Here is a 19,306-nt window from a genome sequence, read left to right on the forward strand (position 1 = left end):
CTCTTCTTGGCTCTGTTCTCAGAATTAGACTGCACCCCCCCACCCCCCACAAGCAACTTCAATACCTGGAAACAGTAAGAGAAGACAAGAAAGAAAAAGAAGGGAAATAGAGAAAAGATTGGGGGGGGGCATGTTGCCAAACCAACAACTAAATTAAAGACATTAAAAAAGAAAATATATTATCAAAGGTAGAAATGTAAGATTACCTCAAAACAAAAATAGTTCTCCCCTTTAACATATAACCAAATAACTCTTAAAAAATAAATTCAACTGACTTTTTTAAAAGTAGAGGATTACCTATAAAATAAATGTCGACAAATTATACTGTCATATTGTGTGCATGTATGAGTATGTAAAAATAAATCCCATCATTAATACAACTATAATTCATCAATAAAAATATGGAAGGAGAAAAAACAATGTTGAACCTACATGACTGGAATTTCAAAGTTTTATTCCAAATAAGTACCTTTTGCCAATTCATTGTTTTTTAAGAAATCACTTTAAAAGAGAAGAAATCACATTTAAGCTATTCAATATTGTGAAAGGGGAAAAAAAGGCATTTGAGGAACATTTAAATTTTAATGGTTACAGTTAATAAGAATGCCCACCAATAAACACACAAGTGGACAGAAAAATCTTGTATATTAAATATGCTACCTCTGCACTTTCCTTACAGATTTAGAATGTAGCCAAACACCACAATGACGTGGGGTAAAAATATATGCAATGGTGAAATAACAGCACACTGAAAAAAAAAATTACACTTAAGTTAAACTTAGCACCGTTGTTAGTAGAACCCCATTCAAAGCAGAATTAGTCCCTGTCTCTATTCACAAAATATTGGGATTACAAATCTGGGATCGGAGATAAATAAGTCAGACTAAAGTTATACTCTGTTTGGTTTGGTTTTTGAGGGAGTATTTATATCATAGTCAAATGCTCTAAAAGAAAATCAAGACAAGTAATTATTTGATTATCCTCTTCTTATTCAGAGGACTGTCAAAGGAAAACGCGAAACGACTGACGATCTCAAATTCACACGTTAGGAGGAACATAGTAACTGCAGGGTGTGTGGCACGCTATCCAGCTGCTGGGGTCACGCTACGGAATTCAGGGATGCAGGGGCGGTTACCACACGCCCGAGGACTGGTTAGCAACCCGCAGGTTTTACTACAGCAAGCATTCCCAGGGTTACCACACCCCCTCGCCGACAGGGGAAACCATACTTCTTTCACGCCGAGGTCGCCGCCTCCCTCCGTCAGTTATCCCAGTCTCCAGCACCCCGCACTGTCGACCCTTCCCCGCACGTAGGCGACCACCGTGTATTGCCCCGCTCTCCACCGACTGGCATCGCAGCTACCACCGGACTCCGCGACCCGGGGCCCCGCGCGCGTGGTGCCGACCCCTCTCCCGGCCGAGCCCCCGTTCTAGGAGCCCTCCCGTCCGCGGCCGCGGCCGCTCGCCCGCGAGGCCGCGCCCCACTTCACGCCCCCACCGCGAGCGGGGAGGCGACCGTGAGGAGGCTCACCTGGCTTGGCGGCTCCTCCTTCGCTCTTGACCGGCTGGACCCGGCTGGGGCCTCCAAGGAAGCGCGGGCCGCGGGTCCGGCTGGAAGTCGGTCGAGGAGAGGAGGGGGAGGGGGAGGGGGAGGGATGCCGGGAGCCGCCTCCTTTCTCCTCCGCCGACCGCGGCTCCCGCAGCCTGGCCGGGCGTCCTCGCACCCTCGCCCACTTTCTCACGGCCTCGCGGTCGGTCAGCCTCTCCCTCACCCCCCACTCCCACACACACACTCCCACACGCTCACACCCGGCCGCTCCTCGCTCCCTCACTCGCCTGTCGCTCGCGCGCGCGCGCGACCCCGCTCACACACACAGCGCGCGCGACGCCGGCGGAGGCCGCCCCGCGCTCCCCTAGACCGAGGCGCCGCGCGCCCCCCCCGCCCGCGAACAGAGGACCGGCGCGCGCCCGGCCCCGCCCTCCTGGCGCGGCCGCTCGGCGGGCGGGGGGCGGCGGCCCGCAGGAGGGGCGGGACAGCGAGCTAACTGGGCCGAGCGGATCTGACACCTGCGTCGCGACTCTCCCTCCCCTCTCCGCGACGGCGCTCGCAGCCATCGCGGTCCTCCAGGGCAGCCGAAAAGCGATGGAGTGCGCGCGCTGCGAGGGAGAAGGGAGCACGAGAGCGCTCCGAGGACGCGCTTTCCCACCCGCCCCCAAACCGTTCTCGCTGAGGAGGGAAACGGGTGGGGGGCGAGGTTGGTTCCCAGCTCGAAACCGCGAGATTAGTCCCTTCCGTTGTACGCCCTCCCCGCCCTCGCATTCCTGCTCAGGCTTCAGCCATCCACGGGAGCCCTGGCGCGAGCCCACCAGCCTCTTGTGCGCAGTGTCTGGTCCCCACATCCCAACCTCGGCGCCCGCCGCCTGCCGCCCCCACCACCACCGCGGTCGCCCCCTCCAGGAGGCGAAGATTTGGGGACAAAGATGATGGGCACCTAGAGGGTCCATATCGGCGTACACACAAAGTCATTGTATATGGAGGCACATAAAGCGACACCATAAACACTGTGTTTAGCAGGTTGAAAGATATCTACCAGGGCAGACAGAACCTGCTCTACCACTTGGAAACCAGCGTAAACCTTGGTCAAGTTGATTACCTAACTTCCCCTCAGCCTTCGTTATAAAAAGACAAAAGTGTATTTCAGGGTTCCGATGAGAACGAAATGAGACGAAATGTTTAAGAACATTCTGTAAATTCTATGAAACTATGAAAATGAAGTAAAAGCACATAGTCCAAAGCAGGATAAAATTATGAATGTTTGACTACCTTACTAATTTTTCTAGACCTCAAATAAAATCCACAGTGGTGGATGAGTCTGACTTAGTAGCGCATATCTGTAATCCCAGCAGCTCGGGAGGCTGAGGCAGGAAGATCTCAAGTTCAAAGCCAGCTTCAGCAATTCAGCAAGGACCTAAGCAATTCAGCAAGACCTTGTCTGTAAGTAAAATAAAAGAAAGGGCTGGAGATGCAGCTCAGTGGTTAAGCGCCGGTCAGTTCAATCCCCGTACAAAAAAAAAGTAAATAAATAAAAAAGGCAGATGACCTCCCTTCTATCCATGAAAGATTAATTTCCAAATAATCAGCCCAGATGTGAGCTACAGTAATGTCCTAACTGATCTGCCTTTTTTGCAGGTCACATCTCCTTTTCAGTCAACTCAGCCAATAACTTCTGTTCACATTCCTTTCCCAATCTATTGCCAATATAATTTCATCACCTATCTTGGGGTTTTTTGTTTGTTTGCTTGCTTTTTGCTCATTTCTCTCAGGAAACTAAAAGCCCTTGAGGAGCGGCTGAATAACCTAGAGTGATGACTTCTGGAATCAGATTGCCTAGATTGGATTTGTTTATACTACTTATGTGATCTTCTAAAGAAACTTCATCTGTTAACTTATAAAAGTGAGAAAAAAATGGTTACCTACTCCACATAGTTTTCACAAGGAATAAATGAGTTAACTCATTTAATAATGCATAGTTCTTTCTCAACCAATAGGAGACTGGCTCCAGGACCCTTCTTGGATATCAAAATTAGGATGTTTGAGTCCCAAATACAAATTTGCAAGTAAAATTTGCATACAATGTAGGCATGTCCCCACATACTTTGTTATCTCTGGGTTGCTTAAAATACCTAACAATATAAATGCCATGTAAATAGTTGTCACACTGGATCATTTAAGGAAATGATACGAAAATGCCAGTATATGTTTGGTACTGACAATTTCTTTTCAAATATTTCAATCTACATTTGTTGAATTCTTGGATACAGAATGATTAGCCATATACACTACTCAGTGTCTGATACAAAGCAAGAGCTATTATGAGAGTTTACTGTTGTTACTATATGTGATACCACTGAGAGTAACCAAGGAGAATAGTGCCTATCCTCACAGAGGACAGGTTTAGAAAAACAAATGTTGTATATGACATACCTTCAAAAGAGGATAAAGTCTAAAGAAATACAACATTATTGATTTCCACTCTTTCTATTCAGCCTCCTGGGACACAGACCAATAGTTGTGATCAAGTAAAGCTTGATCACAGGGAGATTAACACTATGAAAATCTAGCAAAAGATAACACAGGACAAACGTTGCACAGAGGACCAATAATACTTAAGTTTGTTCCTTCAGTCCCACATGATGGAATCCACATCATGGTAACAATGTACCCTCCAGAAAAAGTGGTTTTTAATGTTAAAACTATGATTAGGGAACATTACACTATTAATTTATTTGCCATCTGCCCTTTTAAAAATGCTATTATTACCTGGGCATGATGACACATGCCTGTTATTCCAGCAACTCAGGAGGCTGAGGAAGGAGGATCACAAGGCCAGCCTGGCAATAATGAGTCCCTGACTCAAAGTAAGAAATAAAAAGGGATGGGATTTAGTTCAGTGGTAACCATGACCCTGGATTCAATTCCCAGTTGGGGGGTGGGGGGGAGTTGTATCATTGGTTGTAATGCTACACTGAAATTATTCCTATTATATATACATTGCTTTTGTTTTGTTTTGTTTTCTGGTACCAGGGGCACATCACCACTGAGTCACATCCCAGCTCTTTTTTTGTTTCATTGGAGACAAGGTCTCACTAAATTGCTTAGGGGCTCACCAAGTTGACGAAGCTGGTTTTGAACTCCAGATCCTCCTGCCTCAGCCTCCCCAGTCACTGGAGTTACAGGCATGTGCCACTATACCCGGCTTATACATTGTTTTTGACATATGTTAATAAGGGACATAAAAAAGAACTATTAAAAAATTTTTAGTTGTCAATGGACCTTTATTTTATATATACGTGGGGCGAGTGCTCTACCACTGAGCCACAACCCTAGCCTTAAAAAGGACTGTTTTTAAAAAAGTCAATGATGTGATTAAAACTGTGTGTCATTATCATTATATTGATACAATATTTACATAAATATGGGCTGGGGATGTGGCTCAAGCGGTAGCGTGCTCGCCTGGCATGCGTGCGGCCCGGGTTCGATCCTCAGCACCACATACAAACAAAGATGTTGTGTCCACCGAAAACTAAAAAATAAACATTAAAAAATTCTCTCTCTCTCTCTCCTCTCTCACTCTCTCTTTAAAAAAAATATATTTACATAAATAATAATCATTTCACACTTCACATTTTTTTTGTATAAAATAACCAGGGAGAAAATTATTTCTACCATTTTCATACTGGGATACCAAAGTCAAGAAAGGCTATACATAAATTCAGTTATAATCTTTGGGGCTTCATGGTTGATATGTTTAGAGAAGAGTGGTTTTTATGTCCTTTGGAGAGCAACATATACTCAAAAATACTTTAAGTAGCTTGTCTTGCCTTAATCATGTACCACTCATATTTAACCAGTGAATTAATATTCTTCAGAAGGCTTTAAGATCAGCTGAATCCCTTGGGGAACAAAATAAACCTCATGTCAGATAAATTTGATTAGAAATTCAGGTTTAACTTTTCAGCAGCAGGGGATTTTTGTTTAACTTCCATAAATCTAAGTTTTCTCATCAGCAAAAATCAGGACTTCATTAGTACTACTTTATTAAATTACAAGATTAAGGAAATAACTCAAACATAACATACAACATAATTGCTCAATAATTATTGACTATTATTATCCAAGTTGATAGCAAAATAGTCTTATCAATAGAGAAGAAATTATACAAAGTGTACACGAGTGGTAATAATACAAATAATTAATATTAATTGTATGTCTCTGAGAGTGAGAACAACTCTATGGGTAAGTGATGAATTTGAGATGATCATAAAGTTCACTCTTTACCTAACCCAAAACACTTCCAGATTTTTTGCTCTTATTCTCATGTATATATTAGAATCAATTGGAAAGCTTCCAAAAATAGTTAAAGCCAGATGTCTGGATCTAAGAATCAAGTACTTTACCTGTCCTAACCTGTTTACCTTCTTTCAGGTCATATCCCCTTCTCAGTCACTTCAGCCAATAGCTTCTATACAGTGCTTTTAATCTGCTGCCAATATAATTTCATCACTTGTCTGTTTTTTTTGTTTTGTTTTGTTTTTCCTTGCTGACTTTCTTCAGAGTACTAAGAGTCTTTTAAGAGCTGTTACAGAACTTAAGGTGATAACTTCTAGAATCAGACTGCCTGGATTGAATTTCTGGTTCTACCACCTATATGATCTTCTGAAGTAATTTAACCTCCCGGTATCTTCATCTAGTAACCTGTAAAAGGGAGGAGAGTTACCTACTTCACTGAACTATCACAAGGAGTAAATGAGTTTTAATAGGTACAGTGGTCCCTTGGTATGGGAGCAATATTTTTTTAAAGCTTTCCAGGGGATTCTATTGTGCCCCCCAAAGTACAACCAACAGTGATGTTAAAATTAATTATATCTGGCTGTGTTTGAAGTGCACGTTATCTAGCCATTTCAGTTAATCAGATTAGCTGGTTAGAATACAATAGCAGCAAGAAGTATTTTTTTAAAGTACGTTGTGAGAGAACATGATGATACCAGGAAGGCACAGGAACAGGGTTTAATGAAAACAACTCCCCCCAACAAAGTTACCCAGATCCGACCAATCCCAAATCTCTGATTTTACTTGTGTGCTTATGTGTATATATACATCAGTCAAAAAAAAAAAAAAAAAAAAAAACACATAAGGAGCAACATTGTTTTTTCTAGATGGCAGGTCAAACAAAAATCTTTTAAGTGCCCCAGAGGCACCATCTGCCACCAATCTTTTCCTTCAGGGTCTCAAGGAAACAAGCTGGAATTTGATCAAAACTAAAGGACTGAAAACTAGTAAAGAGAACTATAAATAGGAATTTAACCTCTGATTTCAGTATTTAATAGTATTCTTTATGGAGTGTCTAATGTGATTACTGCAAAATTCATGTGGCTAGAGAAAAAGGTGGCGGGTGTCTTATATCAGAATCTTCACTAGCAAATAAGAACAGTAGCGGCAGCTGCAGTAAATCTAGCTCTCCCCGCTGTTTCCTCTCCCGGAGCCAGCCGGCTAGAACCAGCCCGACAACAACAGTCTTCGCTGTTAGAATAGCTAAACACTAGTCTAGTCTTTCTCCACCCACATCCCTCCTCCTTTTCCTCCACTCCATTTCTGCACATTAAACTCAGTGCCTCTCTAACTATGCTAAGACAATGCCCATGCCAGACACAAAGGAGTTGGGGTGGGGAAAGGAATTCAGCGGCTGAATCAGAGAAGGAGTTGAATGAAAGTCAAGGGGTGATGTAGGTTGCCCCTTCTTTCTTAAATTGCATCTGGTTGTCAGTAAAATTTCTTTTTGTCTACCACGTAGGAATCACAGGGGAGATGCTTGTTTAAAATGCAGATTCCGTGGCCCCCACCTCTGACCTTCTGAATCAGCCAGTCTAGCTATACTTCTTGAGCCACCTAAATCTGCATTTTTTTTTTTTTCCCTCTAGCTCTGTTGGGCATTGAACCCAGTTAGGTCCTCTTGTTGCTAGGCAATTTCTCTACCACTGAGCTATATCCCCAGCCTACCAAAATCTGGGTGTTTGTTAAATAAGCATATCAAGTGATTCTTGGACACATGAAAAGTTTGAAAACAGTGCCTTTAAAGAGACTAAACTGACCATTTGTAAAATGTTTTCTTTAAAGAATTCAACATTTATTAACTCACTGTAGCCTCAAGCAAACTTGTAAGGTTGAACAAATATTATTAGTCTTCTCTGCCAGAAGAAAAAATTAAGTCAATGATATTAACTCATTGGTGATAATTTCCTGGTCTCCTGAGTGTCCATAGGAATATGAACTGAAGTTCACCAAAGAAGCTACATCTGGATGGGCATGGTGGTACATGCCCGTAATTCCCCAGCAACCCAGGAGGTTGAGGCAGGAGAATTGCAAGTTTGAGTCAAGTCTCATCAATTTAGTGAGAGAGAGAGAGAGAGAGAGAGAGAGAGAGAGAGAGAGAGAGAGAGAGAGAGAGAAATTAATTTTTAGTATTTATTTTTAAGTTTTCGGCTGACACAACATCTTTGTTTGTATGTGGTGCCGAGGATCAAACCTGGGCATACCAAGCGAGCGTGTTACCGCTTGAGCCACATCCCCAGCCCAGCCTCATCAATTTAGCAAGTCCCTAAGCAACTTCAAAAGACCCTGTTTCAAAAAAAAAAAAAAAAAAGAGGGGGGCGGATCCCAGTGGCTCAGGAGGCTGAGGTAGGAAGATGGCAACTTCAAAGTCAACCTCAGCAACTTAGTGAGTCCCTAAGCAACTTAGCACTACCCTATCTCTAAATGAAAAATAAAACAGGCTGGGGATGTGACTCAGTGGTAAAGCACCTCTGGGTTCAATCTACTAGTATCAAAAAAGAAAAGAAACTGCATCTGTATTTAAGAGTATGCAGACTAGGGTTCACTGATTAGAATATCATTATTATAAAGAGATGTTGCAGATTAAGAGCTAAAGTTATTCTGAGTTGGGTGTAGTCCCTTTTAATAGCTATATACTATCAATCCCCATCTCTGACCTAGCATTCCTGAGACTAGATAAAACTCTTGGAATGTATACTAACCTTCTAGGATCTCAGGCTTCCACCAACCTTAAAGATAAGAATATGATAATGTCAGAATACTGTAAAAGATTCCCCTGCATTGTTAAAAACATCTGAATCATATGGCAGAGATTTCCCAACCTCAATTTCACCTACTGCATGACACTACTACTTTCTTTTATAACTATAAAAGCTCCTGAAACTTCTAAGAAAGAACTATGTCATGCCTTATAAATCAAAACTATATTCCTGGGCATTTATCACTCATCTATGACTCCGAGAAAAAAAAATTTTCTTATTCCCTCAAAAGAGAATTGTTACCTATGGTTGACAAAAGTATCTTTAAAAGTATGTCGATTTGGGGCAGGGCATGGTGGCACACACCTGTAATACCTGTGAATCAGGAGGCTAAGGCAGGAGGACTGCAGTTTTGAGGGCAACCTCAGCAACTTTGAGGCCCTGCCTGAAAATCAATAAAAAGGTCTGGGGATGTAGCTCAGTGGTAAATCACCTCTGGGTTCAATATAAATATAAAAGCTTTGAAGAATGAGTGGAAAAATATAGAATAAGTAAATTTGGAAAGGCATTGTGTTCTCCCATAAATAGAGGAACCACTGAAGCAGGGGAAAAGAAAAAACAAAAACATAGGACCACCCCCTCACTTGATGCAAAAAAACATGGCTGAGTTAGTAGACAACTTATTCATGGAATCTACCCATGGAAATTATAATATTCAAACCACATAAGGGCTGTGAGGATTTGTCACCATCTATGCCACCAGCAGCACCCTGAATGGGTAGTTAACATTTATAGATAGTAGTAGTAGCAGTAGTAGTACTGGGTATTGAACCCAGGTGTGCTTTAACACTCAGCTACATTCTATTTTTTTTTTTTTTTTTTTTGAGACAGGGTCTCATTAAGTTGCTTAGGGACTTGCTAAATTGCAGAGACTGGCTTCAAACTTGCAATCCTCCTACCTGAGCCTCCAAAGTCACTGGGATTACAGGCATATGACACTGTACCTGACTCTAAGAGCTTTTATATATAGCAAGCCCTTTAATGCTCCTAATACCATTATTGGATTTAAATATCTTCTCTTTATAAATGAGCAAATTGAGGCTCAGAGAGGTTAAGTAGCTTGTCCAAAGTCAAACAGCTATAAGTGGACAGCTAAGAAGTACAGATTATCAACCATTTTGTTCAACTTTTTTTTTTTTTTTTTTTTTTTTGCCATACTGGTGTTTGAACCTCAGGTCTCAAACATGCTAGGATAACACTGAGTTATATCCTCAGCCCTTTTTTATTTTTTTTTTTTTAAGACAGTCTCTCTAAATTGCCCTGGCTGGCCTCGAACTGCCTCAGCCTCCCAAAGTGGCTGGGATTGTAGGCATGTGGCACCACGCCTAGCTTTGCTTCATTTCTTTTTGTAATCCAACCAAAGTCCATAAAATTGATTGTGGACAGTTTTCCCACTTCTTAAATTTAATTTAAATATCACTGCTTTCTGTCTTGGCTTATCTATGACAGCATTTAAAAAGACATTTGAAAAATAGTGATGCATATATTGGAATTTGCACATAAAGAATCTAAGAACCCATTAAACAACATCATCTATAGGATTTAACAAAAAGTATTACTAATAAATGTATATTTCCTCAAATATGTGTAGTTTTGGTTGTTTGTTTTAGGGTTTTTTGTTTGTTTAATCTGTTTTTGTTTTTACAATAGTGGGGATTGAACCCAGAGGTGCTCTACTACTGAGCTACATCCCCATCTCTATATCTTTTAGATCTTTCAGCCTCAGCCTCCAAAATTGCTGGGATTACAAGCATGTGCCACAATGCCCCACTATGTATTGATTCTGATTTTTAAAAAAATTTTTTTTTTGCACCAGAGACTGAACCTAGAGATATGTACCAATGAGTTACATTCCAGTCCCCTGCCTTTTAAACTTTAGTTTAATTGTTTAATTTTGAGGCAAGGTCTTGCTAAATGGCTGAGGGTCTCACTAAATTGATGAGACTAATCTAGCATTTGTGATCCTCATGTTTTTTGGAGATGCTGGGATTAAAGGCCTGTGCTTCCCCACCCCGTTTGTAGATTCTATTTAAGAATAATGTATAAATCCATTTAAGTCACAAATGGATTTGCTAAAGTCCTATCATTAAGTTTTTTCTCTTACTTCAGACATGTAAACTACTATGTTGTGGGAGACTGTAAAATGTTTTGAGGTTTAAAATGGAACCCACTGACATTTTGGGACATAAAGGGTTTAGCAGAAAATTCAGTTTAGTGGAAAAAATCAGGGTTTAGTGCCTAATAGAGAGGCCAAAACTAGGTCAGTGTCTCTGACAGTCACAGCTGGTAGAGAATGATGTCACCGAGGCATGGGGGCGGGGGAGGTACAATTGAAGGTGGAGAAGTGGAGACCCTTTGACTGGGAGACTGTGGGGTGGGATTTACAGAGCAGGGCTGTAGGTCAGATTTTGTAGGCTGATTGCAGAAACAGCTGAAGCCTGACTTCCTCCCGACCAGCCTCTCCCCTGTTCTCTCCCAGGCCACGTCCCTACCTCAGTGTCTTGGTCAGACCCCCTCTGCTGGAGACAAAGACACCTTGAAAGCAATGAGGAGAAGGACAAACATGAAAAAAGAAAGATTCGACAAAGGAGAGAAGGATGAGGAAACGAGGTAAAGAAACTATTCCTCAAATCCAGGGTAAAATGGAGGAAGAGATAACAAACCGAGAGAGACAGATAAAAAAAAAAAAAGAAAAAAAAAGTGAAAAAGATGGCTGAAGGAAACAAAAGACAAATTAGTGAGCAAAATGCTAGGAACAGGACATCACAATGGTTGAAACTTGAAATTAAGAATACAGTTAGTTTTTTGCCAACAAATCAAAACTGGGATACTCCCAACTAGGACTCTTCAACTCACATCCACATTAAAAGTTATGCTGTCTGGTTTACCTGTCTAGATCTGGGAAAAAAAAAATCTATGACTAATTTAAATTCTCATTCCAAGTTTAGGTGGTACCTATTAAATTTTTTAAAAGTAATGACAATAACAGTTTTTGCACGTGGAGATTGGGTATATTTCAATACCCCTGCTTTTGAAATGTCATGCATTTCACACATTATTTTAATCACCAGAAATAAATATTTTAATCCTGCTCAATGAATTCCTAGACCAAAACTGATGTCCTTCCATCATGCCCAATAGCCTTTCTATAATAACAACAAAATCTCTTTTTTGTTCATATAAGAACTGGTAATGCTCCTTTCTAGATAATTAAGATTTTAAATATCCCCCGGTGAACCAAAATATACCTCTAATATACATATTTCAGGATAAGCCATGTCTAGAAGAATATGAGGGAGACGAACTATGCTAGCTAGGTACTAGAACTAGGGGGGTCTAGTGCTAAATCTGGAAGTATGTATTATTTCTTTCCTTTCTCCTCTGAAATTTCTTCCTTTCTAAGGAAGGAATTTTTTTTTTTACCTTCTGCTTTCTTGTTCCCCCTTTCTCTCTTTTTCTCTTGTTGCAACAGCTTCTCTCTTGGTTTCCATCTCAGGTTGCCCCCATAATCTCCTTCTAAATTCTGACTTTGTTGTGTCTTGGCTTAGTCTGCCAGACTTCCACTAAACTTTCAGAGCTGGAATCAGAACAGTGCATTTGGCAAAAAAATCAGTCACACATTCCACACAACCACAAACAAGCACTCTGACTGCAAAATCTTTTCAACATCCATTCCTGTTTCTTGTAGTCAGCAGTTCACACAGACCCATGATCTGAAAGAAGCAACACATACATCACATACATTGTGCGTGCACATGGCCTCTGCAGTCAGCTCACAAAGACACAATGTCTGCAGAAAGGTCTTGCAGGCAGCAGACACAGGCAGTGCATTCTCCACCCCTTTCATAAGCTCTTCCTGACTGGCTCTTTCTTCCAGACACCTCCTCCCCTCATGCTGCCTGGCAATGACTCCCCTCCTTTTCCTGCAGCTCTGCAAGTCCTAACTGCAGTGCCATCCATCACTCTCCCAACAGATCCTTAAAGCAAAGCAATTGTTGTTTCTTGAAGCTCCTTTTTGCCCTGACCAGGAACTTGCTTCAGCCAAAGAACAGGCAGAACAGAATCTCCTTCGGGAACATGATACTGTAGGCTGGTCTCTAGTACTCTAACTAGTTTCTACAAATTTTAATGTAGGCTTGGAAAGCTTGAGGAGAAAGCAGGGAGAAAGAAAAAAAGAGGGAGAGAGAAAGAGGGAGCTCTGAAAAAAAATTATTTTGTTGAAAACTTGGACAAAAATCAGAGAAACAAACTTAAAAAGAAAAGGGGAAGCAGAGGAGGAAACAGCAAGAGATGTGAAATGGTAAAATATCAGAGATCAGTAATATTATTTCTCTTGAGCTTTTTGTTTCAGGGGGATAATCAGTAAGAGAAAAATCCTGATGAGATTATACACTTTGAAATTTTCTTTAAAAGTCAAAGTATATAACCATGACAAATACCTGCCACAAGGGAGATTCAGCTACTAATTTGAAAATGTTTTCTGATGCTTGGAGAGATAGTATCATTTGGATTTTAGTTAAACAGATGTTTTGCCTCAAATATTACCTTATGAGACATAACCTATTTTTGAAAATTATCTGTTATTTACCTGAAACTCAAATTTAACTGATCATCCTGTATGCATCTGGCTATCATCCATTCACGTTCAGGAGATTCAGATACATACTCACATTTAGTAAGAATACCTGACAGAGCCAGGATCACCTGAAGGTGATTGCAAAGTATGCTACACACACCAAATTGAAATCTGCAGGGATGGAATTAGATTCTTCAGGCCTTAAGCAACTTAGCAAGACCCTGTCTCAAAATAAAAAACAAAAAACTGGGAATGTAGCTCAGTGGTTAAGCACCCCTGGGTTCCATCCCAGTACCAAAAAAAAAAAAAAAAAAAAAAAAAAAACCCAAAAAAAACCTCTTCAGTTTGATATACATTGGATAATTGTGATGCATGAAAGTTTCATAACCACTGATTTTTAGGAGGGCTACACAGCCCTCCCTGAATCTGCATAGAATTAAAAACTAGTATTTAGTTGGGAGGGTACCAGGATTGAACTCAGGGGCATTCAACCACTGAGCCACATACCCAATCCTATTTTGAGACGGGTCTCACCAAGTTGCTTAGCACCTCGATATTGCTGAGGCTGGCTTTGAATTCCTGGTCCTCCTGCCTCAGCCTCCGGAGCCTCTGGGATTATAAGTATGTACCACTGCACCATGCCACTTATATTTTTATATACATTTGTACATATATCTGTTACACTATAGAAGCACTAACTTCCTTTTAAAACTTCTTTCCTTCCTTTGTCTTTTATGATGCTGAAGATGGAGCCCAGGGCTTCACATATGCTAGACAAGTGCCGCACCACGTAGCTAAACCCAAAACATTAACTTTTTAAAGTCAGTGGGTGCTTGGTGTGGTGGTACAAGTCAGGGTCTCACTAAATTGCTGCAGATCATCCTGAATTGTTGAGACGGCTGACTTTGAATTTGCAATCCTTGTCTAAAGCAGGAGGGTTGCAAATTCAAAGTCAGCCTCAACGATTCAGGATGATCTGCAGCAATTTAGTGAGACCCTGACTCAAAATTTAAAAGGGCACGGTGGTAACCTGTAATCCCAGTAAACCAGGAAGCTGAGGCAGAAGGATCACAAATTCAAGGCCCTAAACAATTTAGCAAGACCCTAAGTCAAAATTAAAAATCTGAGCATGTAGCTCTGTGATAAAGCTCTCCAAAAAGGAGGGAGCTGGAGGTGTAGCACAGTGTAAGAATACTTGCTTAACAACTGCAAGGCCCTGCATTTGATTACTAGCACTGCAAATAAACAAATAGATAAATAAATCTAAATTGTTTTTCTTTGTATCAGCAATGAACAAAGTAGAATACAAAATTAAAAAGACAACACATTCAGGCACAGTGGTATATGTTTATAATCCCAAGGGACTAAGGAGATTGAGGCAGAAGAATGCAACCTCAAGGCCAGCCTGAACAATTTAGGAAGATACACACACACACACACACACACACACACACACACACACACCTTAAAAAGGGGAGTTGGATATGATTGACTCATGCTTATAATCCTAGTGACTTGAGAGGTTGAGGCAGAAATATTGGAGGCAGGAGGTAGGTATAGATTTTTTTATCTTCTAGTTTTGTAATGTTTTTATTTTATTTTGTTTGAAACAGACTCTCTCTAAGTTTCTCAGGCTGGTTTAAATTCCTAGGCTCAAGGCATCTTCCTGCTTCAGACTCTAAGGTGCTAGAATTATAGGCACCTGACACTATCCTCCTCTTTCTGGGAATTTACATTTAGGTGTATGATCTAATCTGTGGGGGGATTAAACCCAGGGGGTGCTCTATCACTGAGCTACATCCCCAGCCCTTTTTATTTTTGAGACAGTGTATCCCTAAATTGCTGATTATTATGGAGTGTGTGAGAATTACAAACCACCAAGCATATTAAGACAAATTGAAAGGGAAAAAGGGCCCTTTAATGAGCATGCCAGGCAAGCAGCTGGAAGCAGGCTAACGCCTCAAAGAACTCCCAGCTTCTGAATTTTGGAAATACAGAGTTTATAGAGACAAAACCCACAAGAACACATTTAGGTCAGAAAGACCCTGTTGGAACGTATTTTGATTGCAAGAGAGAATTGTTTTGATTACACATTTCAGAGTCATTTTGTTATACATCAGGGCCATAATCAGGGACACGGGAAGATCCTACTGTACTGTCAACATAGATACATCTTTCAGGAGGCTGAAAAAGAAAACATTTTAAGCAAGGATAAAATGGAGTCAGGTCAGAACAAAATGGCGTTACTTTGGTTCTTTTTCACTTCACTGATAATCTCTCTAAACTGCTGAGGCTGGCCTTGAACTTGTGATCCTCCTGCCTCACCCTCCTGAGCCCTTGTGCCACCGTGTCTGGCTGCTGCTAACTGTTTACCACAAAGACAATCAGACAGAAATCATTGATGAGGCAGGTCTTAGTCTGTAGGGGTCTTCCACACTGTTAGGTATAGCTCAATATTCTTGCTATAGGAACTACATTAACTAACATTAAGCAACTGAACAGTAAGACTTGTCTGTAGAAGTTATTTGTTGCCCTCTTGTGTCTGGTTTTAGAAAATACAGTCTCTCCTGGCCTCACCCTCCTGAGCCCTTGTGCCACCGTGCCTGGCTGCTGCGAAGTGTTTACCACAAAGACAATCGGAGAAAAATCATTGATGAGGCAGGTCTTAGTCTGTAAGGGTCTTTCACACTGTTAGGTATAGCCCAATATTATTGCTACAGGAATTACATTAACTAACATTCAGCAACTGAACAGTTAAACTTGTCTGTAGAAGTTATTTGTTGCCCTCTTGTGTCTGGTTTTAGAAAATACAGTCTCTCCCCTTCACGCTCAGAATCCTCTTAATTTGCTGATAACGTCTTTATTTATTCTAAGAAACAAAGTTTCTCTATACTCTAACTCAGAAGACTTTTTAAGTGGGGGGGTCCTCACTATGTCACCCTTGTTGTCCCCTGAACTCCTAAACTCAAGCCATCCTCCTGCCTCAATCTCCTGAGTAGCTAGGACTAAAGGTGTGCCAGGCTCATATAGAACACTTCTGACAATCAGATGTGCCAGGTTGTTTTTACTTCTGCATTGAGGGATTCTGACAGCAATTAGTTGTTCAATTCATACCAACTCTGTCTCCTGGGAGTTATGTCAAATCCCCTAAATTAAGAGATTAATCCCACCAAACTGTCCCACCTACAGTAGCTGCAAACCTCAAGTTTGGTACCTCTGACTTATAAGCAAGCTATCACTGGGGATTCCCATGACCTCCTCAACTGTCTGAATAATATGGTAGAAAAAAAGAAAGCACATTACTTACCAGTTCATGATCGAGTATATTATCAAGAACAGATGAAAGAAAAAAAACAAAAACCAGATGAATAGCTGGCCGAAGAGTGTATGTAGAACGTGGGGTCTGAGAAGAGTCCTCAGCACAGGATAGTCTGTCCCTAGGTGGAGTTGGGATGCACCACCTTCCTGGAATATGGGTTCAGTTCACCAACCCCAAAGTTCATCAAGCCTCCTTGGTTCAAGAGATTTTATAGTGCTTTACCTTTAGCCACTCCCTGCTTCTTGGAGGTAGATGGGTGGGTCTGAAAGTTCCCGTTCTAATCTCTTAGTCTTTCTGGAGAGCAGCCCAATCCTGAAGTTTACTAGGGGCCCACACTAAAATCATCTCATTAGCATGAACCCAGGAGTGATCATTGTGCAAGATCAGAGGCTTGTTATGAATAACAAAAGACACTCCTACCACTCAGAAAATTCCAAGAATTTTAGGAGTTCTGTGCAGGAACTCGGTGTAAAAATCAAATGCTTCTTATACCACATTTATTCAACATATCTTTTTTTTTTTTTTTTTAAAGAGAGAGTGAGAGAGGAGAGAGAGAGAGGAGAGAGAGAATTTTTAAAATTTATTTTTTAGTTCTCGGTGGACACAACATCTTTGTTGGTATGTGGTGCTGAGGATCGAACCCGGGCTGCACGCATGCCAGGCGAGCGCGCTACCACTTGAGCCACATCCCCAGCCCCTCAACATATCTTTTTGTTGTTTTTAAATATATCGTTTTGATGCACAGGATGTGTAAGCTCCTGTGCTTGGTTTGGGGCAGAGGATGGTGAGCAAAGCATCTGTCCACAGTAAATTCACATTGTAGCAGAGATATCCAGGAAGACAATCCAAAGGATATACTGAGTTAGGAAGGATGAATATAAATTTTTTATTTATACTCATCCTTAGCCATGGGCTTGGGGTATAGGTCAGTTGTAGAACATATGCTTAGTATTCAAGAGTCCTGGGTTCCATCCACAGCACTATGAAGAGAGAGGGGGAGGGGGTTGTGGGAAAGGGAGAGAGAATTAAAAAAAGAAAAGAAAAAAGAAAGAAAGAAGAAAATAAATTAGCCAAATTTAAGTAAGGATTCTGGACAATTAAGGATGGTGGCAGAGACATTACAAATAGAATGTTGCCTATACACCAAGATTGCTAGTACCTACCTGCAATCCCAGAGATAGGAGGTGGAGGTGGGAGGGTTGCAAATTAGAGGGTAACCTGGGCAACAGAGTGAAATCTTATTTCAAAATAAAATATAAAAAATAAAAAGTGCTGGTGATGTAGCTCAGTGATAGAGCACTTGCCTATCATGTACATGTACTTTGCCCTGGGTTCAATCCTCCACCACAAAAATATAGTAATAATAATAATAATAATGCTAGTGAGTTTCTTTCTCTCTTTCTCTCTCTCTTTCCATATTCATTTATTAGTGCATTATAGTTGTACATAATGATGGAATGAAGTTTCATCCATATCCTAAAAACAGTGAGGAACCTTTATGATTTTTAAACCAGGGAGATGACTTAATCTGATTAATACTAAAGAGATTGCTCTGGCTGCTGCATATTAGGAATAAAGGTAGGAAAGCACTGGAACTCAGACACCAGTTAGGACTCTGCTAAAGAGAAGACTGAACTAAAGTAATGGAAAGAATGGTGAGAACAGACAAATTTGAAGATATTAAGAAGCAGGCTCGGGCTGGGGTTGTAGCTCAGTAATACAGTGCTTGCCTTGCATGCGTGAGGCACTGGGTTTGATCCTCAGTACCACATACAAATAAGTAAATAAAATAAAGATATTGTGTCCATCTACAACTAAAAAAAATATTAAAAAAAAAAGAAGGTAGGCCCACTGGGTTTGGTGGTTGAAAGCTGTAATCTAAGCAACTCAGGACTCTGAAGCAGGAAGATGGCATATTAAAGGCCAGCCTTGGCAATTTAGGAGAACTTATCTCAAAAAAAGAAATTGTGATATAGTTAACCACGCCCAATCTCCACTCCCACCTCCGTTTTGATCTTTAATACAAAAAACAAAAAACAAACAAACAAAAACAGTAGGCTTAATAGGATTTGGGTAGCCAAGAGTGTGTGTATGCATATGTGGGTGTTTGTTGGGATTCAAAGTGAGGAAAAGATAGAAATGAAGATAGATGCTAACAATGACTCACAGATATGTCAGCAGTATAACAGGGTGAGCTAGGGGTGGGATGGTCTGTACTGGAAGATAATGGCTTAAATGATTTTAGATATGCTGAGATACTATGACTTAGCTTGTTTAATCTTTGTTCAAATTTCTTATACCTTTCTGTATTACAGAGAGTGGGAAACTAAAAACTACCCATTGTACTCTTCTACAGATAGATTTTTTTTTTTTTGGCAGGGGATACTGGGGATTGAATTTAGGGACACTTGACCACTGAGCCACATCCCCAGGCCTATTTTGTATTTTGTTTAAAGACAGGAAGACACTGAGTTGCTTAGAGCCTTGCTTTTTACTGAGGCTGGTTTTGAATTCACAATCCTCCTGTCTCAACCTCCCAAGACTCTGGGATTACAGGGGTGCTCTACCACACTGGCTAGAGATAGATTTTGAATGTGATTTAGGTTCCTGCAATTACATGTATTAGCATCAGACTGGAATTAAAAACAAAATTGGGCTGGGCATGGTAGAGCATGCCTTTAATCCCAGAAGCTCAGCAGAAAGATCTAGAGTTCAAAGACAGCCTCAGCAATTTAGTAAGTAGCTTGAGGCCCTAAGTAACT

At 41.0% G+C, this 19,306-nt stretch overlaps 1 protein-coding gene across 5 annotated transcripts in view; it reads right to left on the bottom strand.

The window, feature by feature from the left end:
* The window catches only part of Rimklb (ribosomal modification protein rimK like family member B), a 77,729-nt gene extending 60,995 nt beyond the window's left edge, over positions 1-16,734 (bottom strand). Inside the window, exon 1 of one of the 5 annotated variants that reach the window (XM_078015281.1) lies at positions 16,533-16,734. Coding sequence is in view for 1 of the 5 variants with exons in the window: in XM_078015279.1 (XP_077871405.1) it covers positions 12,073-12,140 (68 nt within the window). In the remaining 4 variants the exon portion in view is untranslated. Of the gene's footprint in view, positions 1-1,229; positions 1,251-1,531; positions 1,930-12,072; positions 12,292-12,391; positions 12,411-16,532 lie in introns of those variants that run through there. The other 4 variants (XM_021720864.3, XM_078015279.1, XM_078015280.1 and 1 more) reach the window with 4 other exon arrangements.
* Between the last annotated feature and the right edge of the window lie 2,572 nt (positions 16,735-19,306).

Source organism: Ictidomys tridecemlineatus, chromosome 6 (genome assembly GCF_052094955.1).
Source record: "Ictidomys tridecemlineatus isolate mIctTri1 chromosome 6, mIctTri1.hap1, whole genome shotgun sequence".
NCBI classification, from domain to species: Eukaryota; Metazoa; Chordata; class Mammalia; order Rodentia; family Sciuridae; genus Ictidomys; species Ictidomys tridecemlineatus.